Source organism: Copadichromis virginalis, linkage group LG13 (assembly GCF_057382275.1).
Source record: "Copadichromis virginalis isolate Kocher_CV1m ecotype Utaka linkage group LG13, C_Virginalis_male_GT1.1, whole genome shotgun sequence".
Lineage (NCBI taxonomy): Eukaryota > Metazoa > Chordata > Actinopteri > Cichliformes > Cichlidae > Copadichromis > Copadichromis virginalis.
Window position 1 is genome coordinate 1,113,570 of NC_140630.1, and position 26,564 is coordinate 1,140,133.

Sequence of the window (26,564 nt, forward strand, 5' to 3'; positions counted from 1 at the left end):
TTTTTAAACAAATGGTACTGTTTTCCACCTTAGATGATTATGTCTCTTCAAATAGGGGCCATTTAAAGGGTTTGCATATAATAAAAAAAAAAAAATCCTAGTTACTAATAACATTTGTAATGAAGAGAAAACCTCAGTAGGCACATTAAAAATCACCTAAATGCATTTCTGGCTGTTTTAAAAGCCACATGTACTGGAGTGTTGCTTTACTGCAGTAAAGACATCATGCAGTATGCACCCGCAAGAGTCAGTGCTACACGCTGTGCAGTCTATGTTAATGGAAGAACACGCCAAAACGCTGTCAACAGCATAATCCAAGGATCTCTACAATAAAACTAAACATTTCAAAGTGCTGTGTGATACGATGACATGATTACATCTTACATATATACGGATTTAAACTCAAATGTGAAAAGATGGACAAACACAATGAAGTCATTTTGAGTGGAGTGCCAAGTTAATTTTTCAGTCCCGAGAGTTGATGCAAAGTGGCATATATGTTTTTATTGTACTGGAAGGAAAAAAAAAGTAAATCATACATAAACTGCTCTCACATACAGACAAATGAAAACCACCAGCAAAATCACCAACAATGGGCTTAGGCAGGGGCGTACAACTCCAGGCCTCGAGGGCCGTGCCCTGCAGGTTTTAGATCTCACCCTGGGTCAGCACACCTGAATAGTTCATTAGCAGGCCTCTGCAGAACTTCAGGACACGTTGAGGAGGTCATTTAGCCGTTTAAATCAGCTGGACACGTCTAAAACCTGCAGGACAGCGGCCCTCGAAGCCTGGAGTTGGACACCCCTGAGCTAGAGACATGGTTCAAGGGTTCCTCTATACAAAAAGACACACTTAAGACAAAGTTTGACCATTCACAGCTAATGTTACACTGCTAACCTGTGCAGTGTGAGTGTACCTGAGCAGCCAGCAGTTTTAATGCCACATTCCTCAGCTTGCGTGTTGTGCATTTCAGCACATACAAAACTACGCTTGCCACAATTTTTAAAAGCATGTCACCTTAATATGTGACGTGCTTGTAGTGCTGAAGGCAGGTAAGAGTAAAGAAGGGGAGGCATGTCAGAAAACTCCAGACTACACAGAGGGAGACGCTTTCTTTATTTAAAACTCTACAGTAAATACAGGTACATACACGGTATGTTTAAAAGCCTCGCTCCGCCGAGCATTCAGCACCGAGTGAAACATGCAGTCGTGTGCTGACGTTCAGCTGGCCAGCACATTGTCTTTAACTGGAGACATGGGCTCTTTTTTCTGACAGCCAGTCATCTTCTGGGCTTCTCTGAAAACACAAGAGTAGAAGAGTTTACAGCTCTTCAATTAAATAATACTGTACTCATCACAGGCATACCATGTCTATGTTGCTGAGAAGCTATGAGCTACAAATGCTCCCAGTTTCCTTTTGACAGCATCTTTTAACAATGTGAACAATGTGACCTCAGAAATATTCTCTGAGTAACAACAGGAGGAAAAGCTGGAATAGTTACTGGTGCTGCTCGACACCTTAAAAACCTTGGATGGCTTTGAAGCGACTGAATCATTTCTGACAAACTGTTCGTTAATTAACTTTTGATTTGACAGAACAAGATAAACCTGGTAACAATGGAGGTAGATAACATGCTCGAAGTGTACTGAAAGCAGTGTTTGGTTAAAAGGAGCCTACAGTTTTCTTTGAGTAGTCAGTAAGGCCAGAAAAGGTCTACAAAGACAAAAAGCGTCTGTTTGGATTTCATTTGTAACACTAACCACACTTGTTGGCTGTTTCTGGCTCACTGCAGCAGTGGTTCAACTCCAGTTCACACTTTTACCTGACTTACATTTTTTTATTTGATTTATTTGTTTTATTCTATTTATGGCATGTTGCTCTTATTCCATTGCGTTTCCTCATTTTTGCTGCTGTAACTTGTCACTGTCCACTTTCTGCTGTCCCACGTGTGGGTCTAATTAAAGTGTATCTCACATCATGGCTCCTGTGCTGATTTCAGGCTTTGAGTTAATAAGCACCGCTCAGTACAAAAGATAAAATAACAATTGTATATATTGAATCTTTAAAGCTAACGTGGATTTTCTGGAAGGTCAGTACTACCAGCTTGTGTTTTACATGCTTAAACTCAGAACCATTGATGGCCGTGGTGATGGACTATGATTGTTGTGACTTCGACACTGAAGTATTTCTCCTAATTACTTTTTAAAGCTGAAGTTCCTCCAGAGGCTGCTGATGGTGGCCTGGACACCAGGGTTGTTTTCATTATTCACTGAGGGGAATTTCTTGCCCAGATTCAAAGACCTTTTCCTCAGTCCGCTGACCCTCGCTGGACCCAGTGTTTGCACTCTTGCCGTTTGACTCTGGCTGCTGGTCTTTGGTTTTGGCAGACCTGAAACCTGGAAAGAGAGACCATGTGCATGAAGAGACAGAAAACAAAGGTGAAGAGGTAGGGGCTTCTTTTTGGTTTAAAACATGGCGTCCTAATATGTAAGGAAACTGCAGTTACACATGTCATGGCAACACTGCCTTTGTTTCCCCATCTGTGAGATTCATGCTGTCCATGTTTTCACAGACAATATGAAAGACTGATGACAACAAGAATAGCGTTGGAGCAAACCAGTCATTGGACTGCAACATAGTTCAGAGCCATTTCAGGTGACAACACCTGGTGACTGACATAATGAATCAGTCAATGTCGAGCTCAGAGCGGAGAGGATTATTCTGCACAGTTCAGGTTTTCATGCACACTGAAATCCCAGTTAGAGTTTTGAGCATTTTTACAGTCATTCTTTCATTATGTAAGAGCAAAGACCGTGGTAATGTCTTGGATCAATACGATTTAGAAATAGTAAAGAGTAGAATAAAATCTATAAACTGTGCGTGTGGGCATGGATGCAGCTGTCAGACCGGCAGGCAGTCCAGAAACATTTACTGTACACCACTGTATCAACCACTGTTGAAAGTCACGTGGTCTGTCAATCTCTATTATGGTTTCATCTGACTGCAGCAGTTTCCTTCAAGCCTTCTCTGAATCGTTTAGATATTCACTGTGTGCCAACAACTGTGTTGTGGTCCCAGCTCCCTTCAGGTTAACAAGCTCCTTAACAACATTGTAGTCTAGGTTTTGATTGGCCCATCACCGTTCTCATGATCATCTTCAGCCTGTGAGGAAAGACCTTCCACACTGAGGGCCACTAATGGTGAGATTGTTTCTGTGGACAGTTGTGCTGTATATACATGCCACAAGCTGAGATCATGCAATGTGTGTGAGCCAGACTTCCTGCTGGGTTGTAATCAAGCGCTTATGTCACTCAATGATATGCAACTTATTTCCCCTTCTGTAACTGACCAGTCAAAAGCTCCAGGTGTTACAGAAGAATGCAAACCAAATGGAAGACCAATTCCTCGGTCCAAATAAATAATGTAGGTATTAATACAAAATAAAACCTAGAAGAAAAATCGATACCTTATCACTTTTTTGTTGTTGCATGTAGGGCTGGGCCATATCACACCTTTTATGGTAATACCGCCTTTGTTTTCATACGCACATGGCAGAAAAAGCATGGCGCAGAATGAGAAGAGCGAAAGCGGATCGTTGAGTGAAACCATGAACCTGAACTGGTTTGTAAAATGCTGCAGCTTCACTGATGTGGAACTGGTTTGGCTTTCCTCCGTCAGATACACAACAAAGCACTATTTTTGGTAGTGCATGCTAGCGGGCCGTCGTTATTACCGTGTTGTTTGGAAAATACGGCGCACTTAAAATCAATCCTTTGATGTTTCTGACAGTCGACAGAGCCCCTTATAATCCCGTGTGCCTTATGTATGAACTCTGGTTGTGTTTACTGACCTCGAGACGATTTTATGTGCACAGCGCTCGAAAATCTGTCAAATGTTTTAGCACGACTTTGCTGAGCTACGAAGCCGCACCGCTTGATGGATTGTCGGAGCATTATGGCATCGTAGGCGGAGCCTCGCGGAGTGATACGCACTGCGCTTCAACATAATATTACCGTACTGTGTGTGTATAAGCTCTTTTTAAGTTTTGTGGATATTATACATGGTTATGCTGAGGATGTGTCGGCCAGTTTCCACTGGAAACGCCTTTTGGTTAAACTGTCAGCGAGGAATTTGCACTGTTAAATGTTCATATAACTTTAATGCAGATAAAACAGCTGCTTGTTTCAGTGGAAATACATTGATGTTTTTTGCACTAATAAAGTTGTGGAGTTGTAAACTATTTTGTCTCGTGCCAATTATATCCTCAGTTATATCGTTATCGCAAATTTTCAAATGTATATGGTGATAAATATTTTTGGTCATATTGCCCTGCTCTAGTTGCATGGATTCATTTGAATTCTCGGGGAATCCCACAAACAGATGAACAAAAAATGAAACCGTGCTGCCCCTCACCCTCCTAGTAGATGTAAGTATGGTACGAATTTCAAAATCCTACGTCACCCCGGTCTCAATGCAGTCACGTTTTCAGAAAACCTCTGATTTTGACCTGAGGTCACGGTCAGTGGGATTCAAACTCGATCGAGATTTTTCGCAGATGCACCTTTGGTATGAAAGTCCGACATTAGGTTCTTGTCGAGTTGTTGCATTCACAAGATTGTCAGAAAAAATGGATTTGTCTGTGACCTTTGGGCTGTTGCATCTTTGGTATAACTGTGTCTTATTGCTACGGGACAAGCTGTATGGGACAATGCAAAGCACGCACATTGCATTGTGCAGATGAACCGTCAACTGTGCAAGAATGGCACAGTTTCAGATTATACAGATTTGTGGTGGTAACTTCCTTTGTGGAAACATGAGGCAGTTTAGTGTAGTACTCTGTGTTTGACTTTAAATAGCCAAAACCTCTCCACAAATCCTTCAGACGTGTGTGTTTAACAGTCTTCTCAGCAGTTAGCTTTGGGCTGTCTTATTTCGTAAGACATTTGTTTCATCTTCTCTTGTATCTCACACACTCCTAATGTACTGGTGTGTATGGCTGACTCTCATTGTTATTGGCCTTTTGTGCCATCTGTGAAAACATTCACCGACTTCAATCAACACTTTGTTGTCACCAACAAACAACAATTTAAACATTTTATCGCCCAGTTTATAACAAACGTGCCAATCGACACATAAGAAAAACCCTGTGTTGGACGGTGTTGAACAAACTAAGAGTGCATTCAGCTGTGATTAAACACAAAGCCTGCACAACGCTGGATTCTGGTTCAAACTCACTTTAGTTCTCGGCATGCCAGGTTTCACCTCTGCTTCTGCTGAGTGTGTGGGACTGTGCTCTATCTCTGAATCTTTGCTTGAATTACTTTCCTAAGGAAGCAGACAAAGTCAGACACAGAAAAACAAAGTTGTGAAACCAGAAAAAACCTTTCTATGCAACTACTCAACAGAAATGAAACTGTGATGACGCTGACCCAACCACAAGGGACAAACAGCATTTGTAAAACGGGGAGATTTACACCAACTTACCGAAGCAGCATCCTCCTGGTAGGAGGAGGAGAAGCTGTAGGTGGGGGCTTCCTCTTTATGGTAGGAAGTGAGGTAGGGCTGTGACTGGGAGAAATAAGCGCTGTCCTGGGAGGGAGGGGAGTCTGAGAGCTCATCCTTCTCTGATTTTCTGTCCTGGGAGAAGGGCTCTGGTAGAACCGAATCTCCAGAGGGTCTGGTGACCTTTGGTGGAGATGAACAGCTTTCCTTTTTATACTGGAACTGCTGCAGCGCAGACAAGCTTGAGGTGGACAATGGCGTGCTAGATTGTTCAGTTGACGGGCCGTCTGACCAGCGAAATAGGCTGAGGCCACGACTGGCTGAACTGGTGGTACTGGGTGATGGAGATGGCTTGGTGGTTTCCAGAGCCGGGCCATCTGAACTCTCAGCGTCACAGTTCTGAATGCTGGGTGAGGACTTCTGAGTGGCTGTGGAACTGCTGAAGAATCTACACGTGGGAAGACGGTCAGGTTTAAATAACTGCACATTAAAAGTGAGGGGGATGGTGAACAAATATTATTGGAGCATTTTTTGGTTGAGTTACAGTGCTTGGTTTAAAGCAATATTTAAAAGCTTTAGGACAGGGTGCCAATTTCATTTGTCTCAAATTTCAAAAGGACCAAAATGACTCAAACATTATTAAGTATCACCTTCATCACACTGAATGTGTCAAGCACATATTTTATTCAGTTCATAGTTTATTTCTGAGCTTCAGAATAGATTTTCTTTCCACTAATTTGAGGTATTAATCAGAAGCAAGAGCTGCAGCATCATATTATTATCCTACTTCCTTTTTGCTGTCTTGAATAATAACATGTTCTGATGAATTTTAGTATCTCACAGAACTTTCAGCCTACCCTGATATGAACCAAGTCTCTACCTTACCGATTCTGTCACTGACAAAGACAGGAATTATTTTCCACACACCTGTGTTCAATAAGGGTCCAATGTTGTGCTTCTACCTTCATTTATCTACAACTAAAATCCATGTCAGCCGAGTCCCTCTACTGGCCTGTGTGATTAAACTCACAGCCTACATCTCACTTGTGCAAAAGTCTAATAATATCCTATTTTGTAACTGAAAAGAAACACACTGCTGACATAGCATTATCACATTTGGTTATGACTTCATAACCTGTTAGGATGAAGATCTGCAGAGGCACAAGTGTTATCAGCAGTGCTGCCCTGGTGTTGTGTCAAAGAGTCAAGACCAACTCTTAATACAACAGAATATACATTGCAATCAATACACACGTGTGTGTGTGTATATATAGCATTTCTAGCTGGACTTCAGGAGGCCCCTGCCAGGACCAAGCATCAGTGTCTTAATGCCTCCATGACCTGACCAAAGAGCTGTGTGGTGTGTGCTGGGCAGCAGGAAGCAGCTGGAAAACTACGTGTACTAAGAATTAGGGGTGGGGGAAAAATCGATACTGTGTAGTATCGTGATATTTTGTTTGCTAATAATGTATCGATGCAGGGACAGCAGAAATCGATATTTTGTTACAAAAAAGGTTTTGTGCTCTGACTTCAGAGCATGTTGATCCTTTTTCTGAGCAAGAATCCTGACGCTGTCCAAATGTGTTTAACTGTTTTTTATGGCAGAAATAAACATGACAGTTTACTGATTTTAATTTAAGACATGTTTTATTTTAATTAAGTTTAAAACTTTTATTTAATGCAAAATTATATTTTGTTTTAATTTACTTTCAAATTCTTCAGTTGCTGCAGGGGCTGCATAGTTTTCATATTGCATAGTTCAGAATAGCTGTAATTGTACCAGATGGTTTCAGTTAAGTTGGACTAGACTGTAATACAAACCGTTCAGTTTGTCAACAATAAAACTGAAATGAGAGAAAGACTGAGTGTGAGACTTTGATATTAGATAAAATGAATATTGATAAAGTTTACCTTTATGTACAGAATCTGAATATCGCAAAATATTTTTAAAAATTGCAATAATATCGTATCGTGCGTTAAGTATTGTGATAATATCGTATCGTGGGATGTATGGTGATTCCCACCTCTACTAAAAATGTTGGACAACACTGCAAATAAACATTGTTCAGTCTGTGCATCGAGTCCTTTCAGTTAGTGTCAGAATCGGGCTAGTGTTACCTGCTGCGTGTGACCTGACCATCCTCCTCAGCTTCCTGGTTCCTCCTCTGCAGGACAGTGGCAAATATGTTGCGTGACCGGGGCAGGCTTGTGACTGTGGGCTTGTCTGCTGGCTGGTCTGACCTGGAGCGCTTTGGGCTGGATGAAGAGTACTCCTGCAGCACATCCTGGTCCGATATACTTGAGTCTACAAGAGAGTACAGATAACAAAATAAAATTTAAAAAAACAAAAAAACAAATAAAATCTTGTGAAGCTGCAACCATTAAATGATGACCCATTGTTTAATTTCCTCTTTTGTATGTTTTTGTCCTTCTCTGAATCTAAATTTCAAGAAGTCACAACTACTCTGAGTTCAACATGCACCGGCTGCTAATTTTCCTGATTTGCATTTTTCTTGTTAAGCCGTACATCTAGCTTCCCACCTCTCTGAAAGCCATTGTTAATTCTACCTCTATCTAGAAAGGGCGGATAATATTTTATCTAGGTCTGTGTACTAGTTTCCTAGTGGATGTTGAAATCTGCCAAACTAAACCAACTTCAGGCTTCGTGTCAACAAAACTGTCAAACAAATCAATTACCTGCAAAATAAATGTACAACATTAACATGGATATCAGCAAAGCTGCACGGTTTAATGTAGCTCAATAGTGTAATGTTTAGTATTTCTACATGAAAATATCTTCGTGCTAATTGTTTCAGCTATGCTTCACATACTGAAACACGGTAAATAAACAGAGGCATGAAACGTAGATACAGAACAGATTTGTACTTCGTTACATTCCACTACACAACATAAGCACAGCAGGACGATCTCACCCTCTCCGGGCCTCTTCACCTGCAGCTCTCTGCAGGGTATCCTCAGGCCATCCAGGTTGATGACTCTCTTCTTCCCCCTGGTGGAGGGAGGCCTGTCTGGAGAGGTTGGGGGCCGGGCAGGTGCCGCGGTGGCTGGCGTAAAGCCTCTGCTCCATATACTCGGCCCTGTGGAGGCCGGTGAGTAGTTCCAGCTGTGACTGCGGCTTTTGCATTGCTGAAATGAGGTTTGGAAAGTTGTTCTATATTAAAAATAACACTTTATTTTAACACCTTTGACTGACCATGATCCAGTACCTGTGGAATAGGTTTGTCTGGGCTGAAGTCATCGATCCTCTCCATGCTGTTGATGTCAAGGTTTCCCAAGGCCATTTGCAAGCCCTTATCATCCCCTAAATGACTGAATTTAACATCAAGGACAAAATACTGGACAGGCCAAGGCAGGCAACTTACTCAAGTCACCTCGCTAAATCAAACACGAGTGGAGATAAGAGCAGATGTGCTACAGGACACGAGGATACAGTCCAGCATAGCTCAGCGTGGCTGGGTCAATGTGCTCTGGGTATGGGTTGAGGGGCACGACCTTCCTCCTGACGGGATCAAAAACCAGCTGATAGAGAAAGGTGTTATTGGCTCTGACAAATCCCTCGATGTACTGCTCGGGAACGACGAGACTCATCTTCAGGTACTGGCCCATCTTTCTGATTACCTGACAGGAAGATGAGCAGTCGATCAGACGTGATCAAAATAACTGTCATTGTCACTAATTAAGAGCGTGTATAGAATAACAACTACGGCATCTTAGGGGTGGGGTGGACAGGGTTCATTTCATTTTCAATTCAATTTTGTTTATATATTTTATTTCTAACTCGCAAGAGTCAGAACAATTGCCTCGAGGCACTTTATAGTATAAGCTAAAGACGAAAAATGAAACCCCGGCAATCACACAACCTCCTTAAAGAGGCAAGCACTTAGCAGGAAGCAAAGACGTCCTTCTAACAGGAAGAAAGCTCTGCTCTCCGGCAGCCATGTGCCACAGCTACTTAGCTGTGAGGGACAAGAAAAGACAGCCGACATTTAACACGTGATTTTCTTATAAGTAGGATTATTGTATATACTGCAAATGACCAAGCAGACACCATGATCAATAAAATATCTAAATTGATGACTTCGTGGTTTTGGCCTGTCCTACCCTCAGTATATCAGGGTCTTTGGCAAGCTGCAGCAGCTTGCAGGCTTTGCCCAGACCGATGCCATGCAGAGAGGCAAGATAGTCACAGCCAGAGAGGATGCACATGTAGCGGAACTTTTCCTCAGTGAAAACATTCCCCAAGGATCGGCAGCGGCCGAGGTTGCTTTGGTCTATCTCCAGGCCATTGCCCTGCTTGTCCATCTTTAGAATAACCTGTGAATGAAAAGAAAAAAAAGAGACAGATTCATCTTTAACACAGTGCTGTTTGCTCCTGCTAATTAGAGATTACACTAGGTTTAAAATAAATTCATTCTTCACTGACATATGGTGTTGCATGCATGCAGCTGGAAATGCACCTCCTGAGTTTAGATACCTTTTTGCACCCAAATGCCAGCAAGTCAGAGTCCTCTGTGATGACCGCCTGGGCCAAACCAGATTTACTGAGGTAAGCCAGCTGAGCATCAGCTTCATACGGAGCCACAACACAGTCCACGCCTCTCGCCCTTGCAGCCTGGTCCAAGAACACACCAAAACAAGCCTTTCTTCACCTTTACATGACAATTTTTGTAAACGCATTTTAGTATTTTCTGCACATGCAAACAGTTTTAGACCACTAAGGTTTTTTTTGGAGTGTTTATGCATAAACAAGCAAAGATGGAGACTTTTTGTGAGAGGATGACTCGGTCACTTTGTGATACCTAACTTTCTCCACAGAAAGTATAGATTTTATTGCTAATTAAGCAACAAACCATTCATTTCCCATTTACAGAAGCACGTGCAGTACATAAGATAAGAACTTTATTTATCCCGAGGGAAATTCTTTTGTCATGCACATGCTCAGTGCAGCAAGAGAAACACAGGAATAAAGGCATACAACAACATACAATAAGAATTGTAGGATACAGCAGGATAGAGCAAATATGATATCAAAATAACGCAAAGTAACAATGTAACTATATCAGGTAAAAAATAAGTAGTAGGGTTGTTTGATATAACGATATATCGGATGATGACATGAAAACATCTATCGTTTGTTTCATGGTGTTTACGGTAATGTTTTCATGTTTTCATGGTTATATTCATTTCTTAAAGTTCTGTCGTTCTCTTATAGTTAAAATAACCGCACTGCGGACAGACAAGATTTTAGCTTTGTCGTTAGCAACAACGACAGTAACCCCAGCCTGGGGCTTCGCCGTCTGCTTGTTTTTTTCCCCCCCACATAAACCTTTCACAATAAAGCTGAAGATCCTGTTGAGGTTTTTCAAAATAAACTGAAGTGATAACAAATAGAAGGACCAGTCAAAACACATCGAGGACCTTATTCCTAAACGAGGGGCTACCTCATGGACGTGGTTTGGTTATGAGAAGTCTGACACGGACCAGAAAACTGCACTATGCAGATTAAGGCACAAACTGGTCCCCACCGCAGACTCAAGCACAACAACCTCTTCTACCACCTACGCAAGTATCACGTGACGGAGGACGGCGAGAGTTTACAGATGAGAAGCAAAAAGAGCTACACGACGCCCAGCTGAAAACACTTCACACAAGCCAAGTTCCCCGAGATTCACAGAATTTCACAGAAAATGTGAATTTGTTGCGATATATATTTGTTATAATGATATTGTTGTCAGGACGATAAATATCTTATATCAAGATTTAAAATCTTGGTCATATCGCACAGCCCTAGTAAGTAGAAACACCAGAAATAGATAAGAGGCACAAGAAAGAAAGAGGAAAGAAGCTTAAAATGCAGAGAGCATGGGCTCAAATGCTAATCCAGACAAAGACGGCGTCAAGTGAAAATGCATTTGTGTGAATGTGGGTTTAAGATTAAAAGCATGCATCAAACACCCCCGCTGTCACAGAACAAGTTAACACGATAGGTGACAGTGATTACCAGAAGCACTTCATACGTCGCGTGTGAGCGCTCATAGGTCGATCGAATAAGAAGAAGAACCCCACCTTAATCAGGTTATGAGCCATAGCCGGGGTGATGTTAACACAGCGGTTAAAACACTCTCTGGCCTCGGACAGTTTGCCCTCACGTAGCAGCTGTCTCCCTTTTTGTAGGTTGGTTTCTCTGCGTCTGAAAAGTACAGAAGTGAAATCAAACTGAGGGCATACAACGTGAGGTGGAAGGAAGTGACAGTCATGATTTGAAACCATACGATACGATGCTGTGGTGTCACTGTTAGCAGGAAAGAAAAAATTAGGACAGTCACAGGCACAGCTCAGCTCCCTCGTCAAGGATGTGGTTTTGGACATCTTTTGCTTCATGAAGTTAAAGTATTTGTTTGTGATGGGGATGTGTGCTCATTGCTCGGGAACCTTCACAGAAACTCTGAAAGTCTCCGTGTGGTCAACAAACACATTATTCCCATATCATGATCTAAACCAGGGGTCCCCAATCCCAGTCCACGAGGGCCGGTGTCCCTGCAGGTTTTAGATCTCACCCTGGGTCAACACACCTGAATCACATGATTAGTTCATTACCAGGCGTCTGGAGAACTTCAGGACATGTTGAGGAGGTAATTTAGCCATTTAAATCAGCTGTGATGGATCAAGGACACATCTAAAACCTGCAGGGACACCGGCCCTCGTGGACTGGGATTGGGGACCCCTGATCGAAACCAATCACAAACAGTCAAGGGTGGAGTACGTTTGAAAGTGCAGGCGGATAGAGAGAGGTGAGCAGCCTAGGCCCAGAGGCGGATGTAGCTGTGGGGAAGGAGAAAAGATGAAAAGAACACTCGATAACCTTTTCATTAAGGCCTGATCCGTCTGAAATTCATGACACGGAGCCATCGACCTCTCAGCTTATGTCCAACACTGGTCCAGAGACGGCATCAGATAATGAGCCACATATGATGGACTGCGCCCACTGAGAGTAAAAGGGGGTAGTGTATACATTTGGAAGAGAGCGGCTTGTCCACTTTCCCCGGCTAAGATACAGTAAAGCTGACAACATGATGCACTGCATTTCCTGTGGTGAGTGTGGAGAGACCATGGCTGACAATACTGCATTTGTGACTGGTGCTAATAAGTTTCCAATTGAAACGCTGAAAAAGCACAGTGTATCCAGAAAACACATATGCTGCGATAAATGCACTGCCCAGTGTCCCCGCTCCCCACGGCCTTTCAGCAGCAAACAGGCCGTCAGGAGGCCGACATGATGATTACGGTTAACATTACCTACGATGTTTCCAAAGAAGATGTTCTGTTCACCAACTTCAAGTCTGAAATAATTCTTCACAAGAAAAATGGCTTGAACGTAAACCCACGTACAGTAATGATGTCGCGTGCGCCATGTTTATGGTGTCATTGCTGACACACTGGGAAAAAAGAAAGAAGAAGAAGAAAAAAGGGGGCAAAATTACAGGAGTTGGCCATCTGAGGGGCACGTGACTGCAATGGAGGAGAGTCCATAGATATCGAGCTGCTCAGGTACTGAGATGTTTGAAAACTGTGGGACACTTTGAGGTCCTTCCAATTTAGATTTAATTTTTATTTCATATATCTTGAGATGTTTAAGTTTACATTTCAACTCAGTGAAGCACTTCCAGCACAAGTAAAACTGCGGTGTTAAGCAACGCAGTTGAAAATTTTGTATAAACCCAAAGAAAAAATAAACCACAAAAAAAAAAAAAAAAAAAAAAAAACCAGGCGCACCAGTGCAACCGTGGCAAAAAGTTAGCCAACATGACGACTAAAGGCCGAGTTTTAGGAAAGAACCACGGTGTTGTGCCCACAGCTTTGAGCCACTCACTCAAACTGTCAGTCACGCAGTACTCCTTTCTAAATAATCATTCCTAGAAGCAATTATCACAAACGCATCAGGCATGCTTTTTTAGTGCAATTTGCTATAAATACCACACTACAACTAGGGCTGCCACGATTTGTCGACTATCAAAATCGTCGACGACTGATTTAATAGTCGACGCGTCGTTTGAAGCTTTGTAAGATCCTGAAAGACGCAGGAATAAGTAGCAGGATTTAAGAGTGTAATAACGGACTGAAACAGAAGATGGCAGCACTGCATGTACAAGGATGCCAGCTGCCGTTAAACCCCGAAGAAGAAGAAGAAGAAGCAGCTGTGTCCCAGAATTCATAGCGCGGCCCAGCTCAGTTTCCAACAATGGCGGCAGCTAGTTAGTTTTAATATTACTCTTATTATTCTTTCTGGGTCACAAAATAAACGTTTAACATATTTTCAGCCGAGAATGTAGCTGTGTAAACCTCAAATATCTGCTCAGTTTATCAGGACACCACATATTTTCAAAAGCGCTCCGACGTTTTCGGAGACGTCTGTTACCCACTAGCTCGATAGCTAGCCGGGGGCTAGGTCACTAGAGCGGTGAGAACACCGGACTCCCGGCAAATTGTTTTCAAACCCACCGCCGTCTTTCGCTACTCAGGTTAAATATATGAGTCACTTAGATAAATTAAAAATGTTATTGTTTGGCTTTTTTCAGTATTTTATTTGTTCCTGAGTAAATCGGTTTGTCTGAGATTAAAGTTATAGTTTTTACACAGCTGAATAAACATCAAGCAGACAGCTGATTATCAGAAGTGTGAGATGCTCCAGAATTTACTCCGTTGTCCTGTTATATTTTAGATAGCAAGGAGTTTATTAAACTTCACCGAAACAATCTGCAAATTTCATTAAAATTGAATAAACTGTCATCTTGTCTTTATTTTTAGTTAGCACCTTAAAAGCTTAAAGCTGTAAGCTAATGATAGTTATATGAGAGCAGATGCTGCTGGTGCAATAAGCTGTAGTTTTACGTCCAGTGGATGATGATCTGATTAGTCGACTAATCGCATAAATAATCGGTGACTAGTCGACTATCAAAATAATTGTTTGTGGCAGCCCTAACTACAACCCAAAAATCAGGTTTGCATGATAAATTTTGAACACATCCTTCCGTAAGAGAAACTCTTACATATGACTTAAGATCAGACGCAAAAATATCTCATGCAGTCACAAAACTGACGCTCTTTCGAGTGTCTTAAACATGAAAACATCATTTTGTGTTGCTCTCAGTAAGACTGCTCCTATGTGTTCTTTCTTCTTTAAAAGCCCAGCCTTTGTAATGAATCAGAATCAGAATACTTTATTGATCCCTGGGGGAAATTATTTTTTGTTACAGTGCTCCATTTTAAACCAACATTAAGACAAGACAGACAATACACTAACTAAGAATAGTACAATATATACATATATATATACATACATACATACATACATAAGTCACTCAGAAGTGTACTGTATTGGTTTCTTTCTATCTGGATGCATCGCAAATTCCTCAGAAACTATCAGGATCCCAAGAGCTGTGATTGTTCTCACTTTAGGTTAAACTTGTTCAAATGTATATGTTTACAGCGAGAAGCAAACAAAAGTAAATACTCACTCTCTGCGAGCCTTTTCCACCTCCTGTTTTGAAGGCAGATTGCGTCCATCAAACACCAGTATGGGCTTAACACTGAAGGTCAAGAGCATGTCCACAAATTTCATGCAGTACCACACATACCTGGATGGGGCAAATTCAACACCACTGTCAGTTCTAGACTTTAGGCCATTCCTAATCAGAAAACAGCCTCATTCAGAACACCTTTAGTTCACTTTGGTTTTATTTGCATTGTGCCAAATCATAACAACAGATAAAGACCCTACAACAACAGGGTCGTTTTAATTGATTGAAAATAACACAACTGCTTACTGGTCAGTCGGTTCTCCTTTAGCAAGTTTCTCAGCACACGAGAAAGCTCCTTTATGCAGCCAACAGTAGGTGTCCACAGCTACCGTCTGGCCTTTGTATTTTTTCACATTGACGGGCTCTGCTGCATCTTTGATGAACTGCAGCAGTCCAGAGATTCCCATTTTGAGCCAGTGATCGGTGTCACGCCGATTCTGAACATGAGAAATCATCATCAGTAAGGGATAAAGAACACCTTCAGAGAGGGTGCATCTAGCGTGGACACCTTCAACTAAAATGGACTTTGTGGACTAAATACAGGTTTAACAGCACTATGTCACAAATGGAGGTTTCTTCTGATGCATCAATTCCAAAATCCTGGGCCGATACGGATTTGCTTGTTGATAATTCTGTTTGCTTTCTTTACAGCGCTCCATTTTTCCATGACATTTTGACAGTGTAAGACTGACGGGACACTACAGATTAAAAAATAAAAAATAAAACAAAATCAGCCATCTGTCAGTGTCAGTCAACAGGCCCACTGGATTCTACCCATACTCAGCAGATATATCAATGCAACCAAAAATATCCTCCAAACCTACAGTGACTAATATTTTGCTACCTTCTATTTCACTTAAGAATTGTTTGAAGGCTTCAGATTTACTTTTCTTTTGCTAATGTTAAAGCCACATGCACAGTAAACCGGATTTAGATCTAAATGCCACACGTTGTTTTATTTTTTTAAACTAGCTTTAGCTATAAAGTTGTCACACTTGTATCGTGTAAATATAAACGTATGCAGTGGTAAACAGCGTTCAGCGGCGTTAACACATTCCTATATTTACCTATCAGTTCATTCATGAGCACGTGTGAATTATTCATGTTTGTCTGATAATTTGCACGTGAGCTGCTCGATTCCCGCTCCGTAACAATAACAACGATAAGTCAGCGCAGACGTTTCTGCTTTGAATGCGCTCAACAGATGAAAATCACACTGGAAACGCCTTGTTATCGTATGTCGTTTAAAAGGTAGCCGGTCAGTTTCTTGGCTCTACAACTGATGTCAGTGTACATTTCTCCTCAGACGAGAACACGCAAAAGCAGTTTAACGTAATTCGACTAAAGGTTAAAAGTTAAACTTACCTTTTTCTCGAAATTAGCGACACCAACAGAGCCCTCGACGACAGAAAACTAGAGGGAGTTTGGTTTTAGCGCCAAAAGAAGTATTTCAGTAGGAGATGTTGCTATTGGCTAGAGTCACTAAGAGGCAGGGAACGTAATAGAAAAGGGAGTGTGCTTCAAAACATCACCGGCGTGACGCTACGTCGTGTCCATAGGGCTGCTGTAACGACCCGTATCTCGTTGATGTGGGTGCAACTCAAATCTTCCACATTAGTCGCGGCTGTGGGAACACCACCAGAGATTCGACGACATGCCATTGGCTCCATGTTTCTGTCCCGTTACACTGTTTACCCGCCTCTTTGCGAAACGAAGTACGCCGGTACAGAGTGCTAACCTCCTGTAATACTGCAGTTCCTCCAAAGGGCCACTAGAGGCTGGATCCAAAAGTCCAACTGTAGAAAACAGTCATTGGCAAAAGCGAAGAAGACATGTTCAAATGCATCTGTGAATTTTGCTTTCTTTCTTAAACCAAAATGTATGTGTAAATTCATTTGCTATCTTAAGAATGAAATCTCCTGGTTAAATAAAGATAATAATAATAATAATAATAATAATATATCTGGTAGCAAAATATCTCCCATACCAAGCTGAAAAAGAATCACGTAAAAATGTGCACTGCAGGCAAGTGTGAGCAGATCACACTCGGCTGGATGTAGATGAGAGCCTATGATCTATGACCTGGCTTTAAATACCCTCAAAACACACTGAACTCTACTTTGCACAAAATACACTCAGGCTTTGCAGTACTTGGGGCACTGTTCATTTTTTTCAAATTAACAACATTTTGTTCTGATGGATTTTCGTAGCCCTAATATCATTAAGCACTTAACGACACAGTACAGTACGAACAGGATTTAAGGGGTATTAAGGGGGATATTTAACAGTTTGTACCCATCACATGTGTCTGCAGAGGAAAACGTTAGACTGAGAATATGGCGTACATTAACTTCATCAACAAAATACTCAAAAACAAAAAAGCAACATTTTATTAAAGGCTGTTGTCAAGTTCTGACGTTTAGCTGAAATTATAATTAATCTATAATTTGTTAAATTGACATAAATACTCCACCAGGCTTTAGAGTATAAAAGACCACGTGTGGTTCCTGAATTATTTTTGTGGATCCCCTTCCCTCCACCCCTGCATATATTCCGCACACTGAACTTAACAAAGATTTTCTGATAGTTTCCGACCATCATGATTAGACATGAATGCATCACAAGACGTGTACTCTTTTCTAGCATCATCTGCACTTCCTGCTTACGTCCAAGCGCACAACGTCGGAAAGAAAACAAGATGCGGTAGTTGAACTTCACTGAAGAGTTGTGACCAATGACAGCTTTATTAACGTGTCACTAAATGCAATTTCTGTGGAGCCAAGGCGTGTGGCAGTAATAGAAACTGAAACATGCAGTTCTCTCCCACCAACGGAGATTTCACGTTCGTGTCTTCGACCGAGGCTGAAGGTAGGCTATCGCTAGCAGAGCTACGCAGCTAGCAGGCCTGAAAAGAGCTAGCCTCGTACCTGCTCACGTCGTTTATTTTTTTGTCTCGAGTTAGATTAGATACCCAGGCGTAGATCCATCCACACTAAGAAATAGCACTTTGCTGTGGGCTGACTCTGCATTTCTGAGTAATTGGTACACAGTATTTCACAGGTAGACAGTCTGTCATTTAGCTTTGCTAAATAACTTCAGCACTGATACGTGGCTGGTGGAGAACGTAGCTGCCGAGTACCAAGTTTACTGGCTAAACCAGAAATTAAATGTTACTACGTAAACTGTGATGGAGTAAGTGACTGAGTCTCTCCTGGGTGAGGGTCTGGTTGCTGCTGTTATGATGCGGAGGGTTTTGTTTCCACGTCAAGGGAAAAGTCACTGCTTGTCAATACAGGCTTGCTGTAAGTGGTCACTTTTATCTGGGATGAAACATTTCACTCTCATCCAAATTCATCCGTCCACAGTGGTTACTGTGAATGGGTCACATGTTATGGCTTTCATAGTCACTATATGTCATCCGGGTTGCACACACATACGTGATTTTCGATCAGTGATTTAGGCCGCAATACCTTTTTGGATAAAAAGTAACGCAGTACGTTACTTTATTACTCAAAGGAGAAAATAATGTTATTTTATGTAACTCTATAAAATGGGTGGAGCACATTGTCTCATAATTGCCGTTGAACAATATAAACCTGAGGCTACAGTATTTAGGTATGAACACAAAGCTGAAAACGGCAAACCAAAATGAAAACCAGTACAAAGACGCTTCAAAGCCCCACAGTGATTCTGCTGTACAGAAACGTTACAGAAGGTAACAATGGAGGCTGTTTGTTGCCTGTTGAAGTTCAGGGTCTGGCTGCTTGGGGTCAGAGTTCACTCAGGTTCTTGACTTAGAGTTAGCTTGCTGTCTGATTAGCATAAAGCAGCTGTTTCTGTCCTGGATGCATCTTCCATTTTACCATCACGCTCTCACCCTTTTGTGCAATAAAAGTAAAATAAAAGTCCATATCCATGCTGTACACTGTGCTGGTATTTTCCTCCTCTGACATGCAAATTCCAATCAAGTAAGCAAGATCAATAGATAAACAGACTAACATTTCCAAGGAACTGAACTCCTGGGAACCGGTTCTCGATTCCTAGTCCCATCCCCTGTGTGTGTAACTGCACTGATTGGACAGGGGCTTGTTAACCATGCCAGGCGAGTGCGCTGGAATATCTTCCTTATAAAAGAAAAAAGATTTAACCTTTGCCTGCATCGGTCTCACTCTTTATGTTTAGAGTGGCGCTGCCACTAATGTTTACTTTGACATCCTAATTTTAATTGGGACAATTATTGGTCAGCTTGGTAAGGCTGCATTGAGAGTGAGAACTGGTTATAGTGGACTTAAAGCTGTTTTGTCATACATCTTGCGGTGTGTATTTCTGGATTCATGCCAGTCTAAAAGCACACATTACACGATGTAAACAAATATGTCATCCTCAGAACTCAGCGGCACCATCAGCACTCCAGATGTTAAACTGAATATAGGCAGTGACAGTGGGAAGGACCCGTATGCCACCACCTTCCTGAGACAACGAGGCTACGGCTGGCTGCTGGAGGTGGAGGAAGAGGACAATGAAGAGAGCAAACCTCTTCTGTAAGTGCATGGTGGTTTTATTTTGCAGGAACAGCCATAGTGCTTTAAGTGTGTTGTATTATGACTCACATCAACTTGGCTAATCTTTACAATAAACTTATATAGTGGGTTATCTTTCCCCCCCAAAAAAATGTCATCCAAGTCTGCACTGTGTAGACTTCTTTTAGATAACTGGGAGTACTTGTAGTGAAATGTTTCTGCTTTTTTATAATTGTACTGAGATGTTGAAACTGTAGGATTACTTACGGGGAACTTATTCTCTACCCGAACCCAGAGCAGTGTGACAGAGATGTTCCTGCTCTATGGAATAACACAGACATCAGAGTACACAATACAAGCATGCACTATTGGAACAAGATGTATATCAGAGGAATAAAACAATAGATCCTCTTTAAGGTGAAGGGCTGGACAGTTGTATTGTTCCACTGCTTCTGAACAGTTCAGTTCACCTTGTGCTGCTTGCTCAAAACACATGCACATCTGTAGATCCTGTTTTTGTGATCTTCACCATTGAAACTGACTGGGTTAGACTTGACTTTAACACCAGTGATGATCATGTCATCTTGTTGTGCTTCTTTTTGAACAGGGAGGAGCTGGACATTGATATAAAGGACATCTATTACAAGATTCGATGTGTGCTGATGCCAATGCCATCACTGGGTTACAACCGGCAGGTGGTTCGAGACAACCCAGACTTCTGGGGCCCTCTGGCTGTGGTGCTGCTCTTCTCCATGATCTCCATCTATGGACAGTTCAGGGTGAGGAGGACACAAGAAACACAGCTGTGTCGCTTCATTCAAACATGTTCAAACTACAGCAAGACCATCATTATCTGTCCTGCCTGGATGGCATTTGAAACCAATGTTTGTGGGTTAAACAGGAGTTGAAGTAGTGCTCATTATGTTACTGCTTTTCTTTCATGTAGCTTCATACTGAATCCAGAAAAGAACTAAAGCCCAAAATAGCATTGGCCGTATCAAACAGCTCCAGTGCACTGGGCTGCACAGCACTTTGAGATCTGTGTGGATTGGCTGTGGGTTCCAGTCTCTGCTGGAGCCAGTAGCCTCCAGTAACTCAAAACCTTTACTTGTAATTAGGGCTCGGCGATATGGCCCAAAATCCACATTGCTGTAACGATATATATCACAACATATTCTTTTCTTCTGTATATATGTCTGAACTGAACAGTATAGAATGCCATTTAAGCATATTTATTGTGCAAAACTTTTTTTTTTAAATGTTTAAATTGCAAAACTTTTCAAATAACTTTTAAGATCTTTTTCCAAATACCAATACACAAAATTCTAAGTTGTTTAAAATAAAGTGGAAAATGTGCCTTTGGAACAGGCTTGGAAAAGATCGGTCTGCTGGTGTTAGAGCCACTTGACTGACTGGTGTTTGTGGAGGGCACAGTTTTTGGCTTTCCTTTTAAACCTTTGGTATGCAGACTTGGTATTCCATCTCTTTGCTATCAATGTCCCCGGCATAATTTGCTATTTTTCTGCTCAACATCTGACCGCTTAAACCCAAACCAGGTCCAAATGCGTTGCACCGGTCTTCTTTATGAGCACCGGTCGACCGTGGTTCAGGGGGTTGGGAAGCTCATCTTGTAACCGGAAGGTTGCCGGTTCGATCCCCAGCTCTGTCTGTCTTGGTCATTGTGTCCTTGGGCAAGACACTTTACCCTACTGGTGATGGCCAGAGGGGCTGCCCCAGGGCAGCTGTAGCTACAACTGTGGTTTGCCTCCACCAGTGTGTGAATGTGACAGTGAATGAATAGTGGAATTGTAAAGCGCTATATAAATGCAGTCCCCACGTGTAAGCTCCATGCTTGCAGCCACTGCGATGCTTTCAATCAAAACAGGTGCAGCTTGATGACATCATCAACATGCGGTAGAGCTGTATAGTCAAAATCTCTGCCGTTGGCCAAATTCATATCGTTTCTACCATATAACGTTTCTACCGCCCAGACTTGTAATAGCTAGGATTACTTCCTGAACAACAAAAGTAGCTCCAGTCCTATGGTGAGCAGTGGAAGCAGTGAGTCTGTGAAAATGAAGACGGATTGCACAGGTCTGCAAAAAATATTTATATATTTTTTCAGCTGCGTGGGATATTTTAGGTAAATTTGATGTTTGTAGGGTGCTGAATCCAAACATGATCTCCCTCCATCATGAACAGTTTTTTTGCAAAACACAAAGAATTTACATTAAGGTCGTGTCCAAATTCATGGGCTGATCCTCCTGAGGCCGCATTTGTAGACCGATTACGTCACAGCGACGCGCCGAAGGCTGTCCAAATGTGTAGACTCCTCCAAATGCAGCCGACAAACGCGTCCTCCTTTTCACCGCATTTGAAGGATGGGACGGGTGTGTCCTTCGTGGCCCACCATATCCCAGAATTCATAGCGTGGCCCAGCCAAACTCCAGTTTTCAGCAATGGCGGCTGCTACTAAGTTTTATTATTCTTTCTGGGTCACAAAATAAACTTTTAACATATTGTCAGGCGAGAAAGTAGCTGTGTAAACATCAAATATCTGCTCGGTTTATCAAGATATCGCATATTTGCAAAAGTGCTTCGATGTTTTCGGAGGCGTCTGCTACCCACCAGCTCGATAGCGAGCCGGGAGCTCGAGGGTAACTGATGCAGCCGAGAACGGCACAGATCACCGCGGACTTTTGCTACTCAGGTTAAACGTGATATATAAGTCACTTAGACAACCTAAAAATGTTATTGTTGGGCTTTTTTCAGTGTTTTATTTGTTCGTGAGTCAGTCAGTTTGGCTGAGATTAAAATTATTAGATTAGATTAGATAAAATAAAACTTTATTAATACCCCGGGTGGGTTCCTCCTTTGTTTTCACACAGCTGACTAAACATCAAACAGAAAACTGATTAAACAGAAGTGTGAGATGGTCGAGAGTTTACGCCAGTGTCCTGTTATATTTTAGATAGCACGGAGCAGACGGCGAGTTTATTAAACTCCACAGAGACAGCGGTGACGCTAATCTGAAGGTGAGACCGTCCCATTTCTCGGCCGTTTACTTCCGGCCTACCCGACTCCTGAGGACCCGGCCCACGTAGACTGCGAAGGCCGGGTCCTCAGGAGGATGCAGCCCATGAATTTGGACACGTCTTAAAAAAGCACAACAGCGATGAAACAAGTCAATATTTTGTTACAATTAACTATGCATCATTTTTCTTATGATTGAACGAAGAAACAAAAAACGATTCGTTCATGATAGATGTAACACTACACGTTTACTCTTGTCTGTGAAAGCTTCTCTTTGATGCTCCCAACACGCTTCCCTTTCCTCCCATTTTCTGTTTGTATTTCTCTGGAGTCTCGCTCTTAGAAATATTACATTAATGTAAGAAATCATTATGGGATATGGTTTTTAACTCAGATTTCAGTTTAAAAATTCTACGCTGAGTTAAACTAAAAACATGAGTTTTGCAAGAAAACGCGACGAGAAGGAATTTTAAAAATATTTTTCCCGGTTTCAGCGAGTACAAATCTATAAGAAACACTCGTATGCAGTTTTTTGGTTGCAGACCTGTGTTACGTTTCATTGTTGAGGGAATTTCCCCAGTGGAAGAGGACTGTGATGATCGGCTGCTTTGTTTCTCTGTTTGCTGAATTCGGTTAGGCCTATTACCTGGTTTTGTTTGGTAAGGTGAAATATGTCAGGTACACACCAACTCAGGTTCATTGTTTGTACCTCTTTCCACCAGCAGAGTACAGAGTTGCTTGAGTGAGAGAAGATCTTGTAACTTAGTGCAGTTGATTTATTTTATTACAAAGATAAAAGTTTGCATTGAGGATGAGTTGATCTTAGTTTGTATATGCTGTTGGTTATAGTTCTTATTTAGTCCCATCTGGCTTCTTGACAGATATCTGATGAAAAACACGGCATTTTGTTTGTGCCAAGTGACATTTGGAAACGACAGATTGAAAATGTGTCCAGTGGAAACTTGAGTACATTGTGCTAATTAATCGGATTAAATACAACCTTTCCTTTGAACCAACCACGTCCTTTTGTGTAGACCAACAAATGCAGCTTCACTAGACAGTACTTTGCATCCTCTACATTATATGCATCTGCGTCAGACATATGTATAATGTACTAGCTGGATACTCTTTTATACTCACTGTGGCATAATTCAGTGTCAACACCAACCTGTTCTTTGCATTCACAGGTTGTGTCTTGGATCATCACCATCTGGATATTTGGATCACTAACCATCTTCCTGCTGGCTCGTGTTCTTGGTGGGGAGGTAAATCCAGCTGACACCTGCAGCACTTGAAGTTAACTCTAACTTGTACATACAGAGGATAAGAAATGCTTTTGTTCTCCTGAGCAGGTTTCATACGGTCAGGTCCTTGGAGTGATTGGGTATTCCCTTCTTCCTCTCATCGTCATAGCCCCTCTGCTCTTAGTGATTGGAGGCTTCGAGGTGGTTTCTACACTAGTCAAAGTGAGTCACTTTAATAAACAAGTGTCTTATGTTTTCATGTTGTTACAACCTGCCTCATAGGCTACAGCAAAATGAAAGATGTAAATAAAGAACATGATTATGACAGCAAATCGGTAGTGCTATGCATGTATGGGTATTTTGTAAAGATTGTAGGAAGCAGAGACGGCTCAAACACGTGCTGAGCTGGTCTAGTCTAGTAAGCTGGTGTTCAGATCATTGTAGAGAGTAAGTGAGAGGGCCCGCTCCGAAACGGAGGCTGGACGGCTGTAGTCAAAGGCTACATCTACACTGATAAATTCGAAAACACTCTGCGTCCACACTATCATTTTCAGTCGTTTCCGAGAGTTCGTCCACACTGAAAACACTTACCTTCCTGTAGTGCGCATGCGTGAAACATAGGGCAATTCGACCTGCGTCATTTCCTTCTGCCATTCCTTCTGAGGAAAAGCACCGAGTTGTTCAAATAGACAATGAGGTGGAGTTGTTGCTGCGAGTAACACGAGTACAAAGTTGCTCTGAGGAAACATTGCGTCTTCTGGAGCATGTACAAACTGATATTAGAATCAGAATTAATCTTCAATAGGGCTGCTGTGTAATGCCGTCCGCCATCTTAGTTGAATTGGTCACATGACTGCATCACATGACTAAAATGCGTTAGTTTTCGAGAGCCTCCGATTGAGCTTTGGAGAGCGTTTTCCCTGACCAACAACGCCGTCTCAGTGTGGACGAAACAGTCCAAAAACATGTTGGTGTGAACATGGAGACAGCTTCATAAACGTGACAGACACTGATGCGCCTATGACAGTTTCCTCATTTCTCCTCACGAGAAGCAGATAGAAATGTATGAATAAAAAAAATAGAGAGCCTTGTTATTTCTGATGGTTTGAGTCCTCCATAGTCCCTGGTTCCAAATTCACTCCTTTACTCTAAAGGAAAATATCCGCTGCTTGGTTCATGCAGTATGCAAGCAAAGTCAGGGACACAAACTGGGTCAATTCTATCATGTCAGAGCAGGATGGCATTATTAGAGCATTGCTGTAATTGTGCACTCCAGCCAGTATGTTCTTGACAAGCTTGTCTTTTAATGAGTCTTTCATAACCCACAGCATGATAGAAAATTGTTAATAATTGTAGCTTTTAGATAAGCAATGAAGTTCTTTCACCCTGTGGCTGTTTGCTCTTAATGTTGAATGAATGTCTTCTCATCTTTCAGCTTTTTGGAGTTTTCTGGGCTGCATACAGTGCTGCTTCACTGCTTGTCGGAGATGAATTTAAAACAAAGAAGCCCCTTCTCATATATCCCATTTTCCTACTGTACATCTACTTCCTGTCACTATATACTGGAGTGTGATTGGATGACCTGGAGCTGTGGACCTTTTCATGGACAGTTACCCTGGAGCATGGGTGGGGGGGAAAAAACAAAAAACCTACAAAACCAGGATTTTTTTAAAACTCTGTTATTCTAGATGTTGGGGAAGTTGGGAATATATACTAATGTATATAGTTTTTCCCTTGTGTCTTTGGTCAATAAAGTGCGTATGCTTTTGCTGCTTAAACTTTGGTATGCAGACTTATCAATCACCAGTGCAATACAGATTCCAGAGCCCTGCGTAAACCTGTAGTTCTAGAAATAAGTCCAGGCCTGGATATTAATGTCATATTTTTAAAAAGCTTAATCACACTGAGGAATATGGTGCCAAATATTTATGTATGTTTGTGCTGATCCTTATTGTTGTGCACTGTAGCTTTCTACCAGAAATGTTCATTTATGCTTTTCCCTTTTTACAGACATGTTAATTTATAGATTTCAGCAGTGGAAGCAGGTGGAATGGGTCAATCAGAAGGATATAAACCATTGTCTACTAAATGTGGTGCCTTGTTCTCTAAACCCTGAGTCTTTTTTTATACAGGACTATACTCGTTTGATCAATAATACAGTAAATTTGTAGAGTAATTTGTCTCTAAACCATCTGGTGTCTCATGACTCATCACTGCTTTACAGTAAACCCAACTTTGTCACACTTAACAGTCCTGTAATCTATACTGCAGCACTAGATTTGCCTACAAATTTTACAATCATTTGCAAATGTAGGGTCAAACACACTAAGACAGTATTCTTATTCAGTGCTACTGTACTTACAATTGGGTTTCTAATGTTTGTAGAAAAGAAGAAAAAATGAGAAAGCCAAGAGTAACAATTATGTTGCATCCCCATGAAGGTCTAAGTGGTGAGGAGACTAACATAAAACTGGAAAAAGGAATATAAGGAGGCTGTTGAGGTCAGTTTTTAAAAAGGTTTATTGCCAACATGTTATCAGAAGGAAGCATAGTTCATGGAGAGCCAAGGCCAACGCAAGAAAACAGCTCTAACTCACCCTAACTATAACCAGGCTTAACTAGGCCAGTGCTGGTTTACAAATGACGTACCGTAAGTTTGGCAAAT

At 41.7% G+C, this 26,564-nt stretch overlaps 2 protein-coding genes across 3 annotated transcripts; one reads left to right on the forward strand and one right to left on the reverse strand.

The window, feature by feature from the left end:
• Nucleotides 1-1,097: 1,097 nt before the first annotated feature.
• On the reverse strand, nucleotides 1,098-16,876 carry exo1 (exonuclease 1). 2 transcript variants are annotated; one of them, XM_085476791.1, is made up of 14 exons: nucleotides 16,468-16,875; nucleotides 15,349-15,539; nucleotides 15,040-15,159; nucleotides 11,591-11,714; nucleotides 9,999-10,136; nucleotides 9,626-9,838; nucleotides 8,955-9,142; nucleotides 8,731-8,833; nucleotides 8,437-8,650; nucleotides 7,622-7,808; nucleotides 5,486-5,951; nucleotides 5,237-5,326; nucleotides 2,201-2,397; nucleotides 1,098-1,297 (listed from the first exon to the last, which is right to left on the reverse strand). In XM_085476791.1, exons 2-14 carry the CDS (start codon nucleotides 15,507-15,509, stop codon nucleotides 1,222-1,224), a joined length of 2,277 nt encoding a protein of 758 aa, XP_085332917.1. In that variant the 5' UTR covers nucleotides 15,510-15,539; nucleotides 16,468-16,875; the 3' UTR covers nucleotides 1,098-1,221. The 2 variants fall into 2 exon arrangements, with proteins under 2 accessions (XP_085332917.1, XP_085332918.1); XM_085476792.1 differs by lacking the exons at nucleotides 1,098-1,297; nucleotides 2,201-2,397 and having other exon boundaries at nucleotides 5,241-5,326; nucleotides 8,456-8,650; nucleotides 16,468-16,876.
• Nucleotides 16,877-17,721: 845 nt separating this feature from the next.
• yipf4 (Yip1 domain family, member 4) lies at nucleotides 17,722-26,090 on the forward strand. The gene is made up of 6 exons (XM_085476793.1): nucleotides 17,722-17,970; nucleotides 19,490-19,643; nucleotides 20,230-20,401; nucleotides 23,843-23,920; nucleotides 24,008-24,121; nucleotides 25,335-26,090. The coding sequence occupies exons 1-6, from the start codon at nucleotides 17,913-17,915 to the stop codon at nucleotides 25,470-25,472; spliced, it is 714 nt and encodes a 237-aa protein (XP_085332919.1). The 5' UTR covers nucleotides 17,722-17,912; the 3' UTR covers nucleotides 25,473-26,090.
• The last annotated feature ends 474 nt before the right edge of the window (nucleotides 26,091-26,564 follow it).